This window comes from Chiloscyllium punctatum, chromosome 9, assembly GCF_047496795.1.
Source record: "Chiloscyllium punctatum isolate Juve2018m chromosome 9, sChiPun1.3, whole genome shotgun sequence".
NCBI classification, from domain to species: domain Eukaryota; kingdom Metazoa; phylum Chordata; class Chondrichthyes; order Orectolobiformes; family Hemiscylliidae; genus Chiloscyllium; species Chiloscyllium punctatum.
This window is the reverse complement of record NC_092747.1, coordinates 80,958,848-80,980,182: the sequence shown is the minus strand read 5'-3', so window position 1 is coordinate 80,980,182 and position 21,335 is coordinate 80,958,848. Positions and strand designations below refer to the sequence as shown.

The following is a 21,335-nucleotide window of genomic DNA, read 5'->3' as shown; positions in this document are numbered from 1 at the left end:
GCATATTCATGTGCTTATCCAGAAGTCTCTAATACGACCCTATTGTATCTGCATCCACCATCACCTCTGGCAGCGCGCTCCAGACTCCTACCATTCTCTGCATAAAAAACTTACCCTTTACATCTCCTTTGAACTTTCCCCCTTTCACCCTAAATGTATACCCCTAGTCTTAAGTATTTCAACTCTGAGAAAAAGATTCTGCCCGTTAACTCTATCTATGCATCTCATAACTTTTATAGACTTCTATCAAGTCTCCCCTCAGTTTCTGCCATTCCAGAGACAACAAACTATGCTTTTTCTAGCCTCGCCTTATAGCTCATACTCTCTTCTTATAGCTCATACCCACTAATCCAGGTAGCATCCTGGTAAATCTCTTCTGCACCTTCTCCAAAACCTCCACATCCTAACTGCAATGTGGCGATCAGAATTGAACACAATCACCTCAGAGCATCTTAAAACTTACAGCTACCACAGATACACAAGCAAACATCAACATATTGAAATAGTACCATAACCGGGGGGAAGGGAATGACCAAGCACAGGTCTGTTAGTAGTAAGAACAGTGGAGGATTAAAGAGACAGTGATGATGATGCATAGCAAGGTGTGAAAATTCCAAAATTGAATTTCCTACTGCCCAGTTAGCTAACAACAAATCATTAGGAAGATAAGATACTATACTGCTAGACTTGACAAGGCTGCTCACTAAACTTAAATGTGTTTATAAGGTCAGTTTGGGGTGTAACAACTGTAGACATGCACGACGTGGATAGGGGAGAGAATCCCTTCCCAAAAGCACGTTCTTAATGCCTAGGTCCTGAGAAATAGTTTCAGATACAAGCAAAATGACCGTGGGAAATTCCCCTTAGATGAACCCATTTATGGCAAGTGGAGTTCCAATTTATGCTGATTTCCAGCTTGATTGTTCAACCAGGTTCTGCATAGAGTACAGAAAAGTTAATGTGGTTACCAGAGCAGATATTACCTAATTCCTCACATGAAGGATTGTATTCATGGGGTTGTAAGTAAAACATTCATAACCCATTGGATATGCCAAGAGAATACTGGCTGATTCCCTTAACACCCTGGTTACTGAAATACAGGGGTTTGTCATCCTGGACCGTCTTTTTCAATTCCAAGAATTTCCTTGGATTAAGAAGTGCTTCAACCACTTTCCAGAGGCTAATGAACAAAATATTAACCATTGTTCCTAACCATCACTTGGAATTGCTGGAAACACTTTTTGGAAGTTAACTGTTATTTAATATAGTGGTAAACCTTGTCAAGAGTGAATTTGTAAAAACAGGGGCAACCTACCTTGGGCATGCAGTGAGTCAATGTAATATTTCCACTCTTGTTGATAACACAAAACTAAGTTGACTATAAGTTGTGAAGAGGAAGTAAAGAGACTTTAAGATGATTTGGACAAGCTGAATGAGTGTACAAATGCATGGCAGATACGATATAATTTAGATAAGTGTGAAAGGCAGCAGTGAAACAGAATGGCAAAGCATTATTAAATGGCGATACTGATATACTGATACTGGGTGTCATAGTACACAGATCAAACAGTAAGGAAAGCAAATAGTGTTTCAATATTCATTGCAGGAAAATTTGAGTACAGGAGGAAGAAAGTCTTGTTGGGTTATTCAGGGTCTTGGTCAGATATCACCTGGAGCATTGTGTACAGTTTTTGGTCTCCTTACCTATGAAAAGAGACATCTGTATACAGAGGGAGTGCAATGAAGATTCATCTGGCATGGCAGGTTTTTCAAATGAGGAGATATTCGGTTGATTGGAACTGTATATACTGGAGTTTAGACAGTTAAGAGGGGATCTCATTGAAACATGTAACATTCTTACAGAGTTGGATAAAGTGGACGCAGGAATGATGTTTCCCCTAACCAGTTTTGAAGGGAGGTTCACCAAAACAAGGGATTATGGTCTCAGGATTCAGGATACGTCTTTTACATGCAAACATACGATCAAAGAATAAGAATGGGTCACTCAGCCCTTCGAGTCTACTATACCACTCAATAAAATCTTACAGCTAATCTAAATTTAACCTCAATTCTACATCCCTGCACATCCATTATCTTTTTTCATCCACTTGTTAATCGAGACTCTATCTAGCTATTCGTCTTAAAAATATTTAAAGATTCTGCAAACACTGCCTTTTGAGGCAGAGATTTCTAAAGAGTTCTAAAACTCTCTGAGCGAAAAAAATGTTTCCTCATCCCTGTTTTAAATGGACCTCCCCTCATTTTTAAGAGATTTCAGGCTGAGAACTTCTGCAATCCACCTTGTAGATGGTACACACTGCTGCAACTGAGTGTTGGTGGAGGAGGCAGTGAAATTTTGTGGTGTGGTTCAGTCAACTGTTGCTTTGTCCTGGATGGTGCAGGTTTCTTGAATGTTGTCAGAGCTGCGCTCATTTAGGCAGGTAAGAGGCTTTCCATCCCACTCTTGACTAGTGGACAGCCTTTGGGGAGTCATGAGTTGAGTTACTTATTACAGTATTCCTAGCCCCAACCTGCTCTCATAGCCAAAGGTTTTATGTGCCTAATGCAGTTCAGTTTCATGTCAATATTATCCTCCAGCATATTGATAGTCACCAGTGACTTAAATCTATTTAAATATTAGATACATGCATGCTGATGTTAATATTGCATGTTTGGGCTAATGTACCAGTTGTGATTTTGGGTACGCCCAAAAGCTGTTTTATTTTCCATTTAAAAATGAGTGTTTGCTATTAATGAGACTACAGCTTTACTGTGTGTTTTAAAGTGTTTGAAATTCTGTTATAAGTACATAATTTAGATTATGTCTTTTTTCTTCATTTATTTTGTCATTTAAAACCAAAACAAATCAAGATATGATCAATCAAGCCAGGTTCTGAAGTGGGATCTGACTTGTCTGGTAATAACACCAGATGGAATCATAACAGGTGTCAATTCTGAGAGTCTGATCCTTGTCGCTGGATAAACTTTGGTGATGAGAAGGACTTCTATCTATGATTATTTTAGAATTTACAAATTTGCAATCCAGGCCTAGAGTGTACCTGAACCATCTAGTTCTCATGCTTGCAACTATTATATGTAACATTTACAGGAAGGGACTACATGTTTTTTTCTGTTTGACTATAAACTAGAATCGAAGTCAGACTGTTATAAAGCTAAAATATATTGTTAGCTGCACAGGACAATGTTACTTTTCAAAGTGGACACTTTGAGACAGAAAGTTTGAGTTAAAGAAACACTACTTGTTGGCAGTCCTGGAATTGTTTGAGCTGCAGATTGTTAAAAATCTGCAGGACAGCCATGGATATCTGCAACTTGCAAATGTCTTTCTCTTCCACTTTCTACTGGTGCGAGTAAAAGACTGAAAATCCAAGAGAGGTTACAATTAAGAATTTCAGCAAGCAAAGACCTAAGTCTACCTGTTACAATTCACAAGAAACTGATCTAGATTAGTTATACAAATAATGTGGCGACAAGAACAGCTCAGCGGCTAGGAATACTGCAGCGAGTAACTCACCTCCTGACTCCCCAAAGCCTGTCCTCCACCTAGAAGGCACAAGTCTGGAGTGTGATTGAATGCTCCCCACTATCTGGATGGGTGTAGTTCCAATAACAATCAAGGAGCTTGACAGTATCCAGGACAAAGCAGCCTGCTTGACTGATAGTACATTTCCAAACATTTCCTCCCTCCATCACAGACACTCAGTAGCAGCAGTATGTATCACCTACAAGATACAGTGCAAAAAATCTCTAAGGCTCCTTAAACAACACCTTCCTAACCTATGACTATGGCCATCTAGATGATCAAAGGCAACAGATATATAGGAACACTACCACCACCTGAAAGTTCCCCTCCAAGCCACTTAGCATCCAGATTTGAAAATGTATTGCCGTTCTTTCAGTTTATTGGGTCAAAATCCTAGACTCCCTTCCTAACAGCATTGTGGGTTTCCCTGGATCTTGGTTCTCTTGGAAAGAAAACGCAAATGAGTGGCCAAATTGAGATCTTTAAAATTCTGAAGGTTTTTATAGAGTGGCCAGAGAGAATAGCGTGGTAATTCTGTAATTCCAGGGACAGTTAGAAATTATCCATGAAGATGAAAGTGAGGAGCATAATTATCTACAACTAGAATCCTCCAAAATGGAAAAGAATATATTAAAGTCAGTGAATTTAGAGGGTTTCACCCAATTGAAGTCAATAGTTACCCTGGAAAAATTAGAGGATTGAAAACCTAGTCCTACTCCTGAGTTAACTATTAAGCTGACCCTCCAAGTGCATACTCATGCCTGCAACTTCCCAACTCCTCATACCCTATGGACCCATTAAAATTATCATCCTGTGACCAAATCCCCTCTCCCCAATCCAACACAACTCAATCCCACTAACATCATCACCCACTACAACCCCTCAGACCTGACATTTAAGGAACCAACACACCTACCCTTGCCAGAACTGAAACCATCCTGTCCTCACCAAACCTTAAGATATCACGCACCCCTATTAGACACAATATACCACACCCTGCTTGACACCACCCCAGATGACAATTCCTCCTGATAACTTTCCACTATCCCACCACTACTGTCAGACCTTATTCCCTCTTCTGAACACCAAGCCCAAAGATCTCTCTCACCCATCTACCAACCTGTCCCAACACCAACCTGCCCTAAGCACTCTATCACTTACTTGGCACCTTGGCAGCTTACCCACATTTCTCTGGTGCCTTATGTCTCTGAGCCTACCCAGTTTGGCACCATAATCCCATATCAAACTACCATGCTAACTCCACACTTACTTTATATACATACCTTACATACATCCATACAGTAGCTGTTAAGTTAACCAGGTATGCTTCTGGACAAATAACTCCCAGAACGTGGTGTACTGGCTGCTGCAGAAGGGTGTGTGGTTTAACTTCCCCTGACTATCTTGGGCTACAGGGAAACTGCTTGGTTCCAGATACACTCTACCTTTCTGACGGAGTCAGGTTTGAAATTTCCAGCTGGAAATGCAGAGCTGTATCCTCAGGGCAAAAAACAGGAGCAGAGAAATAATCCAACTATGATTCTACTCATCAGAATATCTGGGCCAATGCTTTCTCTCTGTCAGGAAGAACATAACAGAAAGACATCACTGTAAGAGTTGCCATGAGGAAGTCTAGTAAGGAATTCAGAAGGCGCTTCTTTAGTCAAGAATGGTTCATACAGAGAAGACTGAGATGATGCATTTGAAGCAGAATAAAGTGACATACAGTAGTGCTGTCTTAATCACAGTTGTAAAGGATGTGCACAAACAGAGGGGTCTGGGAGGGTTCGTGTGCGTCAACTTTGAAGGCAAAAGGATATTCTGATTGTTTAATATGTAAACCAAATGGGATATTGGCTTCTTAAAGATCTTGAGGACAAAAGCAAGCAAGAGATTTATAATCTTCATAAAATTCTTGTTAGGCTCAAACCAGAGTATTATGCCAAGCTCTGGTCATCACAGTCAGGAAGGGTAAAAGTTCATCGAATCCCGACAGAGCGGAAACAGGCCAGTTGGCCCACCAAGTCCACATCGACTCTTCAAAAAGCATCCCAGGCAGACTCACTCCCTTGCCCCTGTAATCCTTGTGTCATAGCTAATCTACCTCACTTTGGCATCCCTGCACACGATGGACAATTTAGCATGGCCAATCCACCTAACCTGCATATCTTTGGACTGTGGGAGGAAATCATAGCACCCAGAGAAAACTCATGCATACATATAATGTGCAAACTTCACACAGACAGTTGCCCAAGGCTGGAATTGAGCCCAGGTCCTGGTGCTGTGTGGCAGCACTGAGCTATCATGCCACCCCATGTTAAGGTCCCTGAGAGTCCGGAGAGGACAATTACTAGAATGGTTCCAGGAATGAAGGAATTTAGTTTCAAGGTTAGATTAGAGATACTGGCTTGTTCACCTAGGAGAAAAGGAATTTGAGACATTTTCATCAAGATGTACAAGATTATCGGAGGTAGTGTCCCTGTCCCTGGACCAGAGAAGCCTGGGTTCCATTCCCACCTGCTTGAGTGTTGTGCAATAATATTTCTGAAAAGGTTGATTTGAAAAATTGGTTAAATGATATTTTATTTCAGTGAGCAAATGAACCCTATTCCCATTAAATGATGGCACAAGACTTGAAGACACAGATTTTAGGTTTTGAATAAAAGAAATGGATGCAGGAGGACAGGAAAAAACCTGTTTATTTTAAAAGCGAGCAGGAATACCTAACAATTCATTGCTTATAAGGAGAGTGGAATTAGAGACAATGATTACAAAAGGAAATTGGTCAGACACTTGAGGTACATGAAGTCACAGGGGCTTGGGAATGGAATGGGGGTATGACATTGCCTGTATTACTCTATGGAGAGTAAGCACAGAGCCTATGGGTTAAACGGATTCATTCTATGTTGTTACATCTGTATGATTCAACCTACTTCATAAAGATTTCTGTACAGTATTCATTTGCCCATTTAGCAAATCTTAGTGGATGTAGAAGAAACAACTGAACCTTAAGTTAACTGAAGGAAGAACAATGAATTCAATTAAATCTGACATAAATATTTTGCTGGAACATTCAGAAAGGCAATCAGTCAGGCTAATAGTTAAATCATGTGTGTTTTATTGATGCAAATTGTAGTTTAATAACACGAGCATTAAAAAAAGTCACAATATTGTGCTAACTTCAAAAGACTTTTTTATTTGATCTTGTTGATATAGCAGTAACAGACAAACCTATTTTGGTGGTGAATTTGATCTGATGCCTGGGTGTATTGTCACATATCTATTGTTACATGTATTATCTTTAGACCTGCTTTGCCTGCTTTCTGACAGAGTACCTTGGACAACTGAATGAAATTTTTACAATCTCTTCATAACCTTGAGAGCAATTTCGACTCTAAATCTCCCATGACAAAAACTGAACCGAGGTAAACAGCAAGAATGCACGAGTAAGATGGGGCTGGGAATTAGGTGGGATGTAGAGGTGACGGTTACACTGGAGTTAAAGACAAAGATAGCTCGACAGGTTTACTGTGGTCGCACAGGGTAATGGTATTGCACATTTCATGTGAAATACTGTCCTCTCACATGGACCCTCACATGGACCCCACATTTGTGGTCACAATGTTAATTACCCAGGATGAATGAATGAAGGGAGTGGATGAGAACCAGTCACCACCTTTCCACCAGACTTGCATAGTCATCTGTCATCACGCTCTCCGTGTAAATTTTTGGGGACCTGTGTGTTCCCTGTTTTTGGCGATGTGCTCTGCGTTGCTCCTGGCGCTTCCTTTTCTCTTCCTGGCGCTCCTTCTGCCTCATGTACTGGAAACGCTGCAGAAAGAGATCCTTCGCGTAGTCGTAGAGCTGCACATCCAGGAAGTTCAGCTGCTCTATGTGCCGCCGGGTTTGCTGGTCCAGCGTCACACTGGCCGCCCGGGTGCTGTTGAGTTGTGTGAACGGCGAAATGAACTTCAGCTGAAAGGTTCTTTCAAACAGACATTGGGTCTTCCTCTGGAACTCGGTCAGTCCGAAGAAGGCCATGTCCTTCAGGTTAGTCTTGGCGCTGTGCAAGAGTATTTCATTGCGCCTGCTGGCTCCCATGGTTGAGACGTTGTAACAACCCACCAGGCTCAGGTCAGCCAGCATGCGGACCTGGCGATTGTTGGCCAGGTTGTAAGGGCAATCCATAAACTCCTGCAAACTGCAGCCTGACCAGTCATCCCCTACGTAGCAGGTCGGAAGCTCATCCGGTGTAGGGGTCCGGCCATCACACATGTGTAATGAAGCCCTCCAGGTAGCTCCTCTCTGGACATGCCTCCATTCGCTTAAAAAGCGGGATACGGGGTCTCTTAGCATTGTTATGTAATAGAAGTTCCTAGAAATGTGGAGAGAAAGACCATCTGTGATATGTTCGCAATTTTTGTAACAGAACAGCAGCAAAAGGAATTCTGTTTGCATCTCACTGTGTTGGGGAACAACCCGACAGATACTCTTAATTATGAACTTGCTGCTCTACAAATAAGTCAGCATCAGCATCAGCATCACCAATCCCCGTCCCTCTTCCTCCCTCCCCCACCTCGCAACCGACCGAGCATGTGTGGCGGCTCGGAGTCGGGAAAGCAACAGGGAAGCACGGCAGACGACCATGCTGTTACTCTTATTGCAGCCACAGTTAAAATCAGGAAGAATAACCCAGGATTTATCCAGGCTGGGATCTCCCGAGCAGTTGCAGTAAATTGAAAGTCAATAATGTGGATGCTGGAGATAGGAAACAAAAATGGGATAATGCTGGAGAATCTCAACAGGTTTGACTGCATTTGTGGAGAGAGAAACAAAGTAACATTTCGAGTGCGGTCTTCAGAGCTTTCTTCAGCAGCCATGTCTGTCGAGTTTCTCCAGCATTCTCTCTGTTTCTTGTAGCCCCATGGTCGGATTGCCGCACCTTTCGAACATTCCCTCCTTCCGAGCCAGAAATGCAAAGGATTGTGTCCACTCGGAGACCGGGTGGGAGTGGATAGGAGTTCAGAAGGTGGGGAGACAGGATCACGGCCCTTTTTTGCAAAATTGGCTACAATGTTGTCTATCCACTGTGAACAATGGTGAATGGATAGATGTGTGATTGAATGTATAGGGTGTGGTGGGGGGGGGGGGATCTGAGGGAGGAAGGGCAGGTGTGCGTGTGGTAAATGGGTGGGCTGGATGGAGGAAGTGGGTAGGATGGAGGTAGGTGAGGTATTATGGGGGTGAGGTGTGAGGTAGGGTAAGGGTGGGTGAGGTAGTAGTCGAGAAGGTTGACATGGGTGAATTGGTAGATGGGTAGGGTGGAGGTGAGTGAGATGATAGATGAGTAGGGTGGGTGGGGTGAGGAGGGGAGGTGGGTATGGGATAGTTTGAGGCTACTGCATTAGGGAGTATATTTGGAAATGGGCTATTCACATCTGATCAGGGGCATGGTAGGGAGCCAAAGGGAATAGTTGGATATTAGGGCATTGTTGGATCCCACAGAGAGTAGTCAGTAGTCAGGTCGGTACTTGGTATGGTGTAGGAAGTTGGAAGTAACCAGGGTGAGGTCAGACAGTAGTTGTACTGTCAGAGAGTTGTTGCGTAGTAGTTGGGAGCCCAGAAAGTTTATAGGGGTTTCTCAAGGAGTTGAGGGGGAGTCAGGGACTTAGACTTAATGACTGGGGGGGGGGGGGGGGGCAGTTAAGTTACGTCACTAGCCAGAAGTTAGAAGCATTGTTTTTTGTCAAACATTTTATGCTGGGGACATTAATGTGACACTGTCCAAAGTCTCCAACTTGGAATTGGAGAGACTGACACGGCTGTCCAAGGAACGGGGAAATTGCCTATCAGAACTTTAAACTGGATGGGTCGTTTTCACAGGGTAGCAGGTTGAAAATTGTGTGGTGTCCTGATATGAATTTTCAGTTGTTTATCTGCTGTCTGACAATCTGGAGACTGAAAGATTTGGATTTTTAATTAAATTCAAATCATGTATTGAAATCAAAATCTGATTTGGAATGATGCAGTTAAGAGACAGTAAGAAAGTATTAGGCAGAATTAATAAATAACTGTTTGTTTAGTCAGTTGCAAATTGTAAAAGAATGTGACTACACACTTATAAATTTAAACTTTCAAAACTTTCAAGTATTTTGGCAGTAACGATGAATGATCATGTCATTAAAAATTCACTTATACATGAATGAACTGGCTGTAATAGTTACTGAGGCATTTAATGGGTATCTGGTGGATAAATATTATAACTTCACATTGATTGCAATGTCAAAGTCTATTTTTGTTATATTGTTATAGCATGATCCAGGAATAAAATAACTCTGACCACAATTTCTCGATTTTCATGGTCATGGTATAGTTAGCATCACAATTATTTTCAATCCAAAAATCAGGACTTTTTTAACAATAAATCACACTGTTGTGAGTTTTAACTTAAAATTCAGTTACTTTCACTCATTAGATTAGATTTTTATTTAGACTTGATTAGATTAGATTACAGTGTGGAAACAGGCCCTTCGGCCCAACAGGTCCACACCGACCCGCCGAAGCGCAACCCACCCATACCCCTACATTTACCCCTTACCTAACACTACGGGCAATTTAACATGGCCAATTCACCTTACCTGCACACCTTTGGACTGTGGGAGGAAACCGGAGCACACCAAATGCTATTAAGCAAAATTTGATCCTTAAATTAATATCTAATGTCAATAGATCAACATTTTCCTTCAACACCATGATTTATATTTTCCTTGGAATGATTAATAGTAACTTAGTTCTTGATCCAATTGAAATTGATTTATGGGTAAAAAGGAGCAATTCACCCAATACCATTCTCCCATTATCTCCCTGTAGCCCTGCACAGTTCCCTTTTAAGATAATCAATTGCATGGTGGCACAGTGGTTAGCACTGCTACCTCATAGTACCAGAGATCTGAGTTCAAATCCTACCTCAGTTAACTGTCTGTGTGGAGTTTGCACATTCTCCCTGTGTCTGCGTGGGTTTCCTCCAGGTGCTCTAGTTTCTTCCCACAGTCCAAAAATGTGCAGTTCAGGTGAATTGGCCATGCTAAATGGCCCCTAGTGTTAGGTGTAGGAGAATGGGTCTGGGTGGGTTGCTCTTCGGATGGTGGGTGTGGACTTGTTGGGCCGAAGGGCCTGTTTCCACACTATAAGTAATCTAATTTCTGTTTGAAAGTTTCAATTGAACCTGCCTCCATCAAACTCTGAGGTAGCACATTCCAGATTTTGACCACTTGCTATTTGAATAGCTTTTATTCAAGTCACCATCACTACTTCCACCAATTATCTTACTCATGTGCTTTCTCATTTTTGATTCTTTCACCAATGGATTAAATATAGGGTTACCCTACCGCAGGTGTTCCCAATCTACTCTGTCCAGACAGCTCATGGTCTTGAAAACCTTTATCAAATCTCCTCTCAATCTTCTCTTCAAAGTAAACCTTTATCAAATCTCCTCTCAATCTTCTCTTCAAAGTAAACAGTCGCAGCTTCTACAACCTATCCACAGAACAGAACTTCCTCAGCCCTGGAAGTATTTCTTCAGTTCTGAAGAAGGATAATTGGATTCAAAACATTAACTCTGTTTTTCTCTCCACAGATGCTGCCAAACCTGCTGAATTTCTCAAGCAATTTCAGTTTTTGTTTCGTTCACCAGGATGTTGTCTGGGCTGGACTTGTATGAGAGATTAGATGGGCTGTGGTTGTTTTTCTTGGAGCAGAAAAGGCCAAGGTGGCAGCCTGAGGTGTACAAAGTTATGAGAGACAGAGGAGAAAGTGAGGATTGCAGATGCTGGAGATCAGAGCTGAAAATGTGTTGCTGGAAAAGTGCAGCAGGTCAGGCAGCATCCAAGGAACAGGAGAATCGATGTTTCGGGCATCAGCCCTTCTTCAGGAATGAGGAAAGTGTGTCCAGCAGGCTAAGATAAAAGGTAGGGAGGAGGGACCTGGGGGAGGGACGTTGGGAATACGATAGGTGGAGGGAGGTCAAGGTGAGGGTGATAGGCTGGAGTGGGGTGGGGGCGGAGAGGTCAGGAAGAAGATTGTAGGTTAGGAAGGCGGTGCTGAGTTCGAGAGATTTGGCTGAGACAAGGTGGGGGGAGGGGAAATGAGGAAACTGGAGAAATCTGAGTTCATCCCTTGTGGTTGGAGGGTTCCCAGGCGGAAGATGAGACGCTCTTTAGAGGAAGAGCGCCTCATCTTCCGCCTGGGAACACTCCAACCACAAGGGATGAACTCAGATTTCTCCAGTTTCCTCATTTCCCCTCCCCCCACCTTGTCTCAGCCAAATCTCTCTAACTCAGCACCGCCTTCCTAACCTACAATCTTCTTCCTGACCTCTCCGCCCCCACCCCACTCCAGCCTATCACCCTCACCTTGACCTCCCTCCACCTATCGCATTCCCAACGTCCCTCCCCCAGGTCCCTCCTCCCTACCTTTTATCTTAGCCTGCTGGACACACTTTCCTCATTCCTGAAGAAGGGCTGATGACCGAAACGTCGATTCTCCTGTTCCTTGGATGCTGCCTGACCTGCTGCGCTTTTCCAGAAACACATTTTCAGCTATGAGAGACAGAGGTAAGGTAGATAGGAAGGAACATTTCCCTTCGTGGAAGGATCAATAATTATGGATTATAGATTTAAGGTCAGGGCAGTAGGTTTAGAGCAGAGTTTTTTTCACCCAGAGGATGGTGGGTATCTGGAACTTGCTGCATGAAAGTGTAGAAAAGGTGGGAATCATCAGAATATTTAACATGTATTCAGGTGAACACTTGAAAAGCCATAGGCTACAAGGCTACATGCCAAGTGTAGATACGATAGGCTGAATGTCCTCTTTTTAGGCTGTAATGCTCTATGACTAACTCCAAGATGGTCTTTCTCCCATTCCAATTAACTATCTTGCATACAAATATCCATTTTACTCAAGCTCGTAATATGGTGCCAGTAGAGTTCCAACCTGTCCTTGTATCTTCTACCCTCCTACTCTTATGATAATGCTTGTCCCCATCATCCTTGACCCAACAAACATAACCTTTCACCATTTCTCTGTAATCCATGAACATTCTCCCATCACCTACACCCGATTATCACTTCCTTTGACATTCTATCTCTCGCCCCTTTGCCATCACACATGACAACTGAAACCTTGACCCTGACCTCCAATTATCCTTCTTAGTACTTTCATCGGCTCCTTTGGTGCACCCCATGAGATCTCTGAATATGACTTTGGAATTAATCTGTTTCCATCAACCCAATCCAAACTCACTCTTGTGACTGTTCTCTACACCAACTAGCACTCTCAATTTTATGTATAAGACCCTAATGTTGACAGCATCAAATCTTAGATCATCAATCACCTTGACAAACCCCATTTAGAACTACGCCCTACCCTACCCTACCCTTTAGAGGACCACCACAGCTCAGATGCTTGTTCCTTCCTTCCTCTGCACTCACTGTGTCCAAACATCTACCTTTGCACACACATGGACACACACAGCACCCCCATGCCATAGTTAAATGTAGACAACTTATACGCAACTTATACACGTAGACCTTATACGCAACTGCACAGAGTCAACTGGGTGCATTCACCTCTAAGTGACTGGGAACTAGGTTCCACAAGACTTGTCCTAACAGTGCATCTATTAAAATTTGCTTCAGGCTAATGAGTGTGAATGGCATGCAAGCATGTTACAAGTATGAACTTACCACAGACTAGACATGCCACAAACACACTGTCGAGTTCATGTCTACTTCATCTCGCAACAAGAAATGAATATTTTTCATCCCTTGTAACTGCCCTAAAGAGTCTGCAATGGGATAAGAATAGGTGAGAATAGGTTCATTACTTGGGTTAAGTTAGATAGGTTAAGTGAGTCATACAAAGCATGTGGTTTGAGGGAGAGGTCAGAAGAAATAAGGCAGAGTTGGCGTAGATTCAGAGAGACATAGAGATACACAGCATGGAAACAGACCCTTCAATCCAACTCGTCCATGCCAACCAGATATCCCAACCCAATCTAGTCCCACCTGCCAGCATCTGGCCCATATTCCTCCAAACCCTTCCTATTCATATACCCATCCAGATGCCTTTTAAATGTTGCAATTGTACTAGCCTCCACCACTTCCTCTGGCAGCTCATTCCATACACGTACCGCCCGCTAAGTGAAAAAGTTGCCTCTTGGGCCTCTTTTATATCTTTTCCTTCTCACCCTAAACCTATGCTCTCTAGTTCTGGACTCCCCCACCTAGGGAAAAGACTTCATCTTTTTATCCTATCCATGCCCCTCATGATTTTATAATCCTCTATAAGGTCACCCCTCAGCCTCCAACGCTCCAGGGAAAACAGCCCTAGCCTATTCAGCCTGCTCCTATTGCTCAAATCCCCCAACCCTGGCAACATCCTTGTAAATCTTTTCTGAACCCTTTCAAGTTTCACAACATCTTTCCAATAGGAAAGAGACCAGAACTGCATGCAATATTCCAACAGTGCCCTAACCAATGTCCTCTACAGTGGCAACATGACCTCCCAACTCCTGTACTCAATACTCCGACCAATAAAGGTAAGCATACCAAATGCCTTCTTCACTATCCTATCTACCTGCGACTCCATTCTCAAGGAGCTATGAACCTGCACTCCAAGGTCTCTTTGTTCAGTAACACTCCCTAGGACCTTACCATTAAGTGTATAAGTCCTGCTAAAATTTGCTTTCCCAAAATGCAGCACCTCACATTTATCTAAATTAAACTGCCATTTTTCAGCCCATTGGCCTATCTGATCAAGATCCTGTTTTAATTTGAGGTAACCTTCTTTGCTGTCCACTACACCTCCAATTTTGGTGTCATCTGCAAACTTACTAGCTATACCTCTTATGCTCACACCAAAATCACTTATATAAATGATGAAAAGTAGTGGACCCAGCACCGATCCTTGTGGTCACAGACCTCCACCATCACCCTCTGTCTTCTACCTTTGACCCAGTTCTGTATCCAAATGGTGAGTTCTTCCTGTATTCCATCAGATCTAACCTTACTCACCAGTGTCCCAAGGGAAACCTTGTCAAATGCCTTACTGAAGTCCATATAGATCACACCTTCTCTAGTAGGTACACCCACACTCTGAATCAGAAAATATTCTTGTACACACTTAACAAATTCCTCCCCATCTAAATCCTTAACACTATGGCAGTCCCAGTCTATGTTTGGAAAGTAAAGTTCCCTACCATAACCACCCTATTAGTCTTACAGATTACTGAGATCTCCTTACAAATTTATTTCTCAATTTCTCTCTGACTTTTAGGGGGTCGATAATACAATCCCAATAAGGTGATCATCCTTTCTTTTTTCTCAATTCCACCCATATAACTTCCCTGGATGTATGTCCGGGAATATCCCCCCTAAATACAGCTGTAATGCTATCCCTTATCAAAAATGCCACTCCCCGTCCTCCCTTGCCTTCCTTTCTATCCTTCCTATAGCATTTGTATCCTGGAACATTAAGCTGCCAGTCTTGTCCATCCCTGAGCCATGTTTCCGTAATTGCTATGATATCCCAGTCCCATGTTCCTAACCATGCCCTTAGTTCATCTGCCTTCCTTGTTCGGCCTCTTGCATTGAAACAAATACAGTTTAATTAATCAGTCCTACCTTGTTCACTGCTTTGTCCCTGCCTGCCCTGACTGTTTGACATGTAGAAACCTTATGCATCATTACCTCTGCTGGCACTCATCACCACAGGCTCCACTCAAATCTTTTACAGGATAGCCATCTAAGATGGGAGGTTATACAGATGTAACCTTTTCTTCATGAATGTGATGTGAAGTGAACATCTTGTTTGGAAATCATGGCTGTAGTAATAAATTAATTGGCCTGTTAACTGGCCATTGCTAGTGTTTGTTCTCCATTTAAGTCTTCTTCTATCTTTTCTCAGCCAAATATAAACTGAAATACCTTCTCCCTGGTCTGATTGTCCAGTTTCTCCTTAAATGCAATTGAATTATTTGCTTCAACCAGTCCATATTCTTAAAACTCTTTTTCAGCATAGATTTTTTTTCTGAAGTCCCTTTGGATTTCTTGATGACTTTCTTGTATTGATGGCTTCTAATTATATTGTTTGTCACAAGTTAACATATTTATGCTTTAACAGGTCTGATGCTTGTTTTATAAGTTCTCGTGTGTTCCTTTATATTACTAGCACCTGATGAAGGAGTAGTGTTTTCAAATAAACCTGTTGGACTATAACCTGGTGTCATACGATTTTTGACTTTGTCTAACCCGGTCCAACACCGGGATCTCCACATTATGGCTTTATATTACAATATCATCTAAATAAAGTGCAGCTACTTGTAGATAGCAGCAGCTACACTTTGATGCATAACTCTTTCAAGTTTGTGACATTTCTAAATATGAATATCCTGACTAAACATTTGGCTCTTGACGTTAAGGGCACATGCCAGTAAACTTTCAATCGATCAATCTATGAAAGGAATGAAGCATTGCCAACTTTATCAATACAGTCCTGACACTGAGGAATTGGGTTCTAATTACCGTATCTGCTTTACTATGATCTATGCAGTATCTAGTTTACCCTCCCCCCCATTTGATTTAGGAAATGGCACCACTGATGAACTATAGCTGCTCTTGTTAGGTAAAATCAGGTGTTTTTCTAACATGTATTGAATTTTTGTTTCCACTCAAGCTTGTTTTCTCAGGTTTAACTGATTAGGACGTGGTTTTATTGGTACTGATTCTCCTACATTCACATCATGGCTGGCTAAGGTAGTACATTCAGGTGTAAATCTACAGATTTCCTTGAATTTCTTAAATAACCTGACTAGATTTGCCCATATTCTTCCATTAAGTACAAAACCACATTGTCTAACTGTCCAAATAGATCAGTATTGGCTTGTGGAATTGTAGGAGATTCATTTTGTGAATTGGAGAAAGTGAGGACTGCAGATGCTGGAGCTTGGAGTCAAAAGTGTGGCACTGGAAAAGCACAGCTTGTCAGGCAGCATCGGAGGAGCAGGAGAGTCGATGTTTTGGTCATAAGCCCCACATCCTGATGAAGGGCTTATGCCTGAAACATCAACTCTCCTGCTCTTCGTATGCTGTGCTTTTCCAGTGCCACACTTTTTGACTCATTCTGTGAATTGTCTGCCTATCATTCTATCTCGCTGTCACTGCCCCTGTCATTCTTATCACCTGACATACTTGCTCTTGGTTACTTCTTCCTTATTATGATGTTACTTTAACATATTTATGTGCAAACCCTAACTACTCACAGTGAAAATGATTTTTTTCTCACATCAGCCTTGCTTCGTTTGCATATCACTTTTTTTTCGTGAGTGGGAACAGTTTGTTCCTATCTAGCCCACTCATGATTTTAAAATCTCTGTCAAATCTCTTCTCAGCCTACTTCTGTCCAAGGAGAACAGTTCTGACTTCTTCAATCTATCTTCATAACTGAAGTTTCTTAGTCCTGGAACCATTCTAGTAAATAGCTTCTGCACTCTCTCTGATGCATTCACATCTTTCCTATAATGTGGCACCCATAACTGCACAAAGTAGTCCAGGTGAGGTCTAACAAATGTCTTGTATAACACTTATACACCTGAATTGGCAGCTCCTCTTGCCAAGCTATTCTAGCGCAGCTGTGGCACTGATATCAAACAACAATGTAGAAAATTTTCCATGTATATCCTAGCCACAAAATAACAGAATAATCTACACAGAAACCTACTCACCAATGACGTGCTCACTGGTTAATAATTCAGGTTCTGCCACAGCAACTCATCAAAGCTTTGACCCAGACATGGAAGAAAAGTTGAATGCTAAAAGAAATGGAAGAGTAACTTATTTTGGCAGTATAATGGGATTTGACTGAGTATGGCAATAAAGAACTTCTTAAAACTGAAGTCAGTAAGAAACAAGTGGAAATCTTCTGCGATCTTGAGTTGTATCTGACAAACTGGAAGATGGTTTTGGTTTGAGGCTAGTATTTGCAGGCTCAGAATATTGTTTTAGGAGAAAGTGAGGACTGCAGATGCTGGAGATCAGAGTCAAAACGCGTGGTGCAGGAAACGCACAGCAGGTCAAGTGGCATCCAAGGAGCAGGAGAGTTGATGTTTCGGGCATAAGCCCTGATGAAAGGCTTATGCCCGAAATGTCGACTCTCCTGCTCCTCGGATGCTGCCTGACCTGCTGTGTTTTTCCAGCTCCACACTTTTTGATATTGTTTTAGGAGTTTATTCAGGAGATGATGTACTCAGAACATTCTCTGGAGCCCCATTAGTAACTTAAATACGTCATGAAGTCAGTACTGGGGTGGCTTTCTGACGATTCCACAGTGTTCAGCTTCATTCCAAATTCCTGCAATCAGTCAGATCACAGGAGGGTAACAAACAGGCTTGGTTGACTCTCAACTCCTCTCTGAAATTTTCTAGCACACCACTCAGAGCAATTAGGGCTGAGCAACAAATGCTGACCTTGCCAGCAACCCCATATGCCCTGAAAGAATAAAGACAAAAACGTACATATGGATTAAATTGAAGTTGAATGGTATAGACATGGAGAAACTGTTCCCACTTAAAAACAGATCGAGAATGAGACTTAAAGTGATTTGCAAAAGAAGTAATGCAATGTGAGTAAAAATATTTGAATGGCTCAGCGATTCCTTAAGTATGATGGAGGCAGTTAAATTGAGAGCTTTCAGGAGGATGGTTATTTAAATAGTGTGCAGAGTTATGTGAAAAGGGCAGGCATGATACTCCTTCAGAAACCTGGTGCAGCTATAGTGGGTCAAACGGCCTCCTTCTACACAATAGCAACTCTGTGATTCTGGATTGGAGTAATCATGGCAAATGGGGAAGGTGAGAGGCAAATAGAACAAACAGTAGAGCTGAAAGTGAAGTGGAAATGAGGGATGATGCTAATCTTTGTAATGTTTTTCAAGACAGAATAAGGAGTTTTCGAAAGTATTGAGGTCAATTTACAACTTGGATCACAAACAATGCCTCTTCCGTTTGGCACCAGGTATTTTCCCCATTGCTGGAATGGAGAATCTCATTCTGACCCTTGTTTTACTCAGCAGGACACCTAATGATGGCACCCTAAATCTGGTTGTGGCCTCCGATCTCTTACAGGAAGTGATTGTTCATTTTGTGTCCCCGAATATCAACGTTTAAACCTTCCCCCTCATTGTGTTTGTGAATCAGGCCTTTCAACAATGGAGATGAAGTTAGAAAATGTTGCTCCATAGTATACTCACTGATACATGTTAGAGACATCAAACCTGGAAGTAGAATATTAAGGAAAATATCAGTGTTAAAATTGGATTTTCAGCCACTATTCTCACTGTTTGTTAGCCACTGTGGCTGCCACCTCATTCTATTCTTGGCATCAGTATCATTATTATCTGGTTTCATCAGGTCAATGTAACTAAAACTGTTGCTATAGATAGCATTAATAAATTGTAATGCGTACTTCTTATCTCTTACCTCACAAATCGAGCTTCACTGTTTAATAATTGCACTGGGATTCCTCCACAAATCATAAGATTGGCTTTACCAGCAACCTAGTAAATAGGGCCTGAGCCATTCGCTCACTAGGCAAGCCTGATGTTGAAATAAATGGCAAAATTAAATTAAATTAAAGATATCCTGTGAAATAAAGTGCCCAAACTAGAGGGCATAGGTTTAAGGTGAGAGGGGAAAGATTTAAAAAGGACCTGAGGGGTAACGTTTTCACGCAGACTGTGGTGCCTGGATGGAATAAACTGCTCTAGAAGTCGAGGAGGTTGATACAATTACAACATTATAAAAGGCATCTGGATTAGGAAGGGTTTAGAGGGATATGAACCAAATGCTGGCAAATGGAACTAGTTCAGATTAGGATGTCTGGTCGGTGTGCATGAGTTTGATCGAAAGGTCTACTTCGTTGCTATATAACTCTACAATCAGATCATTGCATGCTGTTTACACAAACTCATGAACGAACTTAAGGCCATCACTTTCAATCATGAAAAGAGCCCAGTCTACCTCAGATTACCCTGAGAGATAAGGCTTCTCAAAGAGGTGAAACTGACCGTTTCATCCTATCATTGTACAGTATTCTTTTACTCCAACGGGGATGAAGTCCTATAGCACTGAGACCAACCTTTCAAGCAAAAAACAGAAAATGTTGGAGAAACCCAGCAGGTCTGATGGCATATGTGTAGAGAAAACAGAGTTAATGTTTCCAATCCAGTAACCCTTCTTCAGGACTTCAGACCAGCCTTTCAAGCTGGCTGGCTACTGGCAACCCCTGTGAATGTCATCAAACTGTCTCATTGAACCCCAAAGGATTGATATCACTCAACCCTCCAAAGAACATCCCACTCCCCCAACCCCTGTTTTTATTCTAGCCAGCCTGCATACTCGGGCAATTTAGCATGGACAATCTACCTAAATTGTACATCTTTGGACTGTTGGTGGAAACCCAGACAACGGGAGAATGTACAAGTTCCACACAGTCACCCAAGACTGGAATTGAACCCATGGACCCTGGCATTGTGAGGCAACAGTGCTAAATATGCCTCCTAGCTGGTCCAGCTGCAGTGAATCTTGACTCCTGTCAATGAAGATCTTGTTTTTCTAGGCACTTAATTCTCAGCTTTGCTGTGGAATTTCTTGGATCCCACTATATGCCTCTGGAGTAGAAATCCAGACTATTGTGATCATAGAAACAGAATCCCTACAGTGCAGAAAGAGGCCATTTAGTCTATTGAGTCCACATTAGCCCTCACAAGAGCATTCCACACAAACCCAGTCCCCAACATATCCCTATAACCTTCAGTTACCATGGCTAATCCTCCAAGCCTACACATCCCTGGATACTGTGGGCAATTTTTAGTATAGCCAATCCACCTAACCTGCACATATTTGGACTGTGGGTGGAAACCGGAGCATTCAGAAGGAACCCAAAGAGACAGTCGCCTGAGGCTGGAATTGAATCCAAGTTCCTGGCATTGTGAGGTAGCAGTGCTAACCACTGTGCCATCATGCCACCCCAATCGCGATTGCTTCCATGTTCCCTGTTTAGAAGGATGTCAACATTTTAGAGAAGCCAGCAAGGAGATCTACTATAAAACCACCAGGAAATAAAAACTTAAGTTAATAAGATGAGGAGGAACTTCTTCAGCCAGAGTTAATTTGTCAAATTCATTGCCACAGAGGGATGTGAAGGCCAAGTCATTGAGTGTATTTAAGACAGCGATAGGTAAGTTTTTGATTAGTAAGGGGATCAAACATTACAGGGACAAGGCAGGAGAATGGGGTCAAGAAACATATCAGCTTTGTTCGGAAGGTGATGGCCTAGTGGTATTATCACTCGGCTATCAATCCAGGGTCCTAGGTAATGTTCTGGGGACCCAGGTTTGAATCCTGCCATGGCAGATGGTGGAATCTGAATGCAGCAAAAAAAAACTGGACTCAAGTGTCAATTGTCAATTGTCAGGAAAAAATCCTTCTAGTTCACTAATGTCCTTCAGGGGACGAAGTCTGCCATCCTTACCTGGTATGGCTTATGTGTAGCTCCACACCCACAGCAATGTGGTTGACTCTCAATTGCCCTCTGAAATGGCCGGGCAAGCCATTCAGTTGTACCAACCGCTATAAGTCTCAAAAACTGAAACCTGACAGATCACCTGTCTTCGACCTAGGCACCAGAAAAGACAACAGCAAAAACAGTCTGTCAACCATGCAAAGTCCTCCTCACTA

General features: G+C 42.3%; 1 protein-coding gene across 2 annotated transcripts in view; it reads right to left on the bottom strand.

Annotated features, from left to right (window-relative positions):
* Positions 1–6,657: 6,657 nt before the first annotated feature.
* LOC140481532 (heparan-sulfate 6-O-sulfotransferase 2-like) overlaps positions 6,658–21,335 on the bottom strand; it is a 93,840-nt gene continuing 79,162 nt past the window's right edge. For both annotated transcript variants that reach the window (XM_072577886.1, XM_072577885.1), the window contains one exon: positions 6,658–7,919. In XM_072577886.1, the coding sequence (XP_072433987.1) occupies positions 7,214–7,919 (706 nt within the window). In that variant the 3' untranslated portion in view covers positions 6,658–7,213. The remainder of the gene's footprint in view (positions 7,920–21,335) is intronic.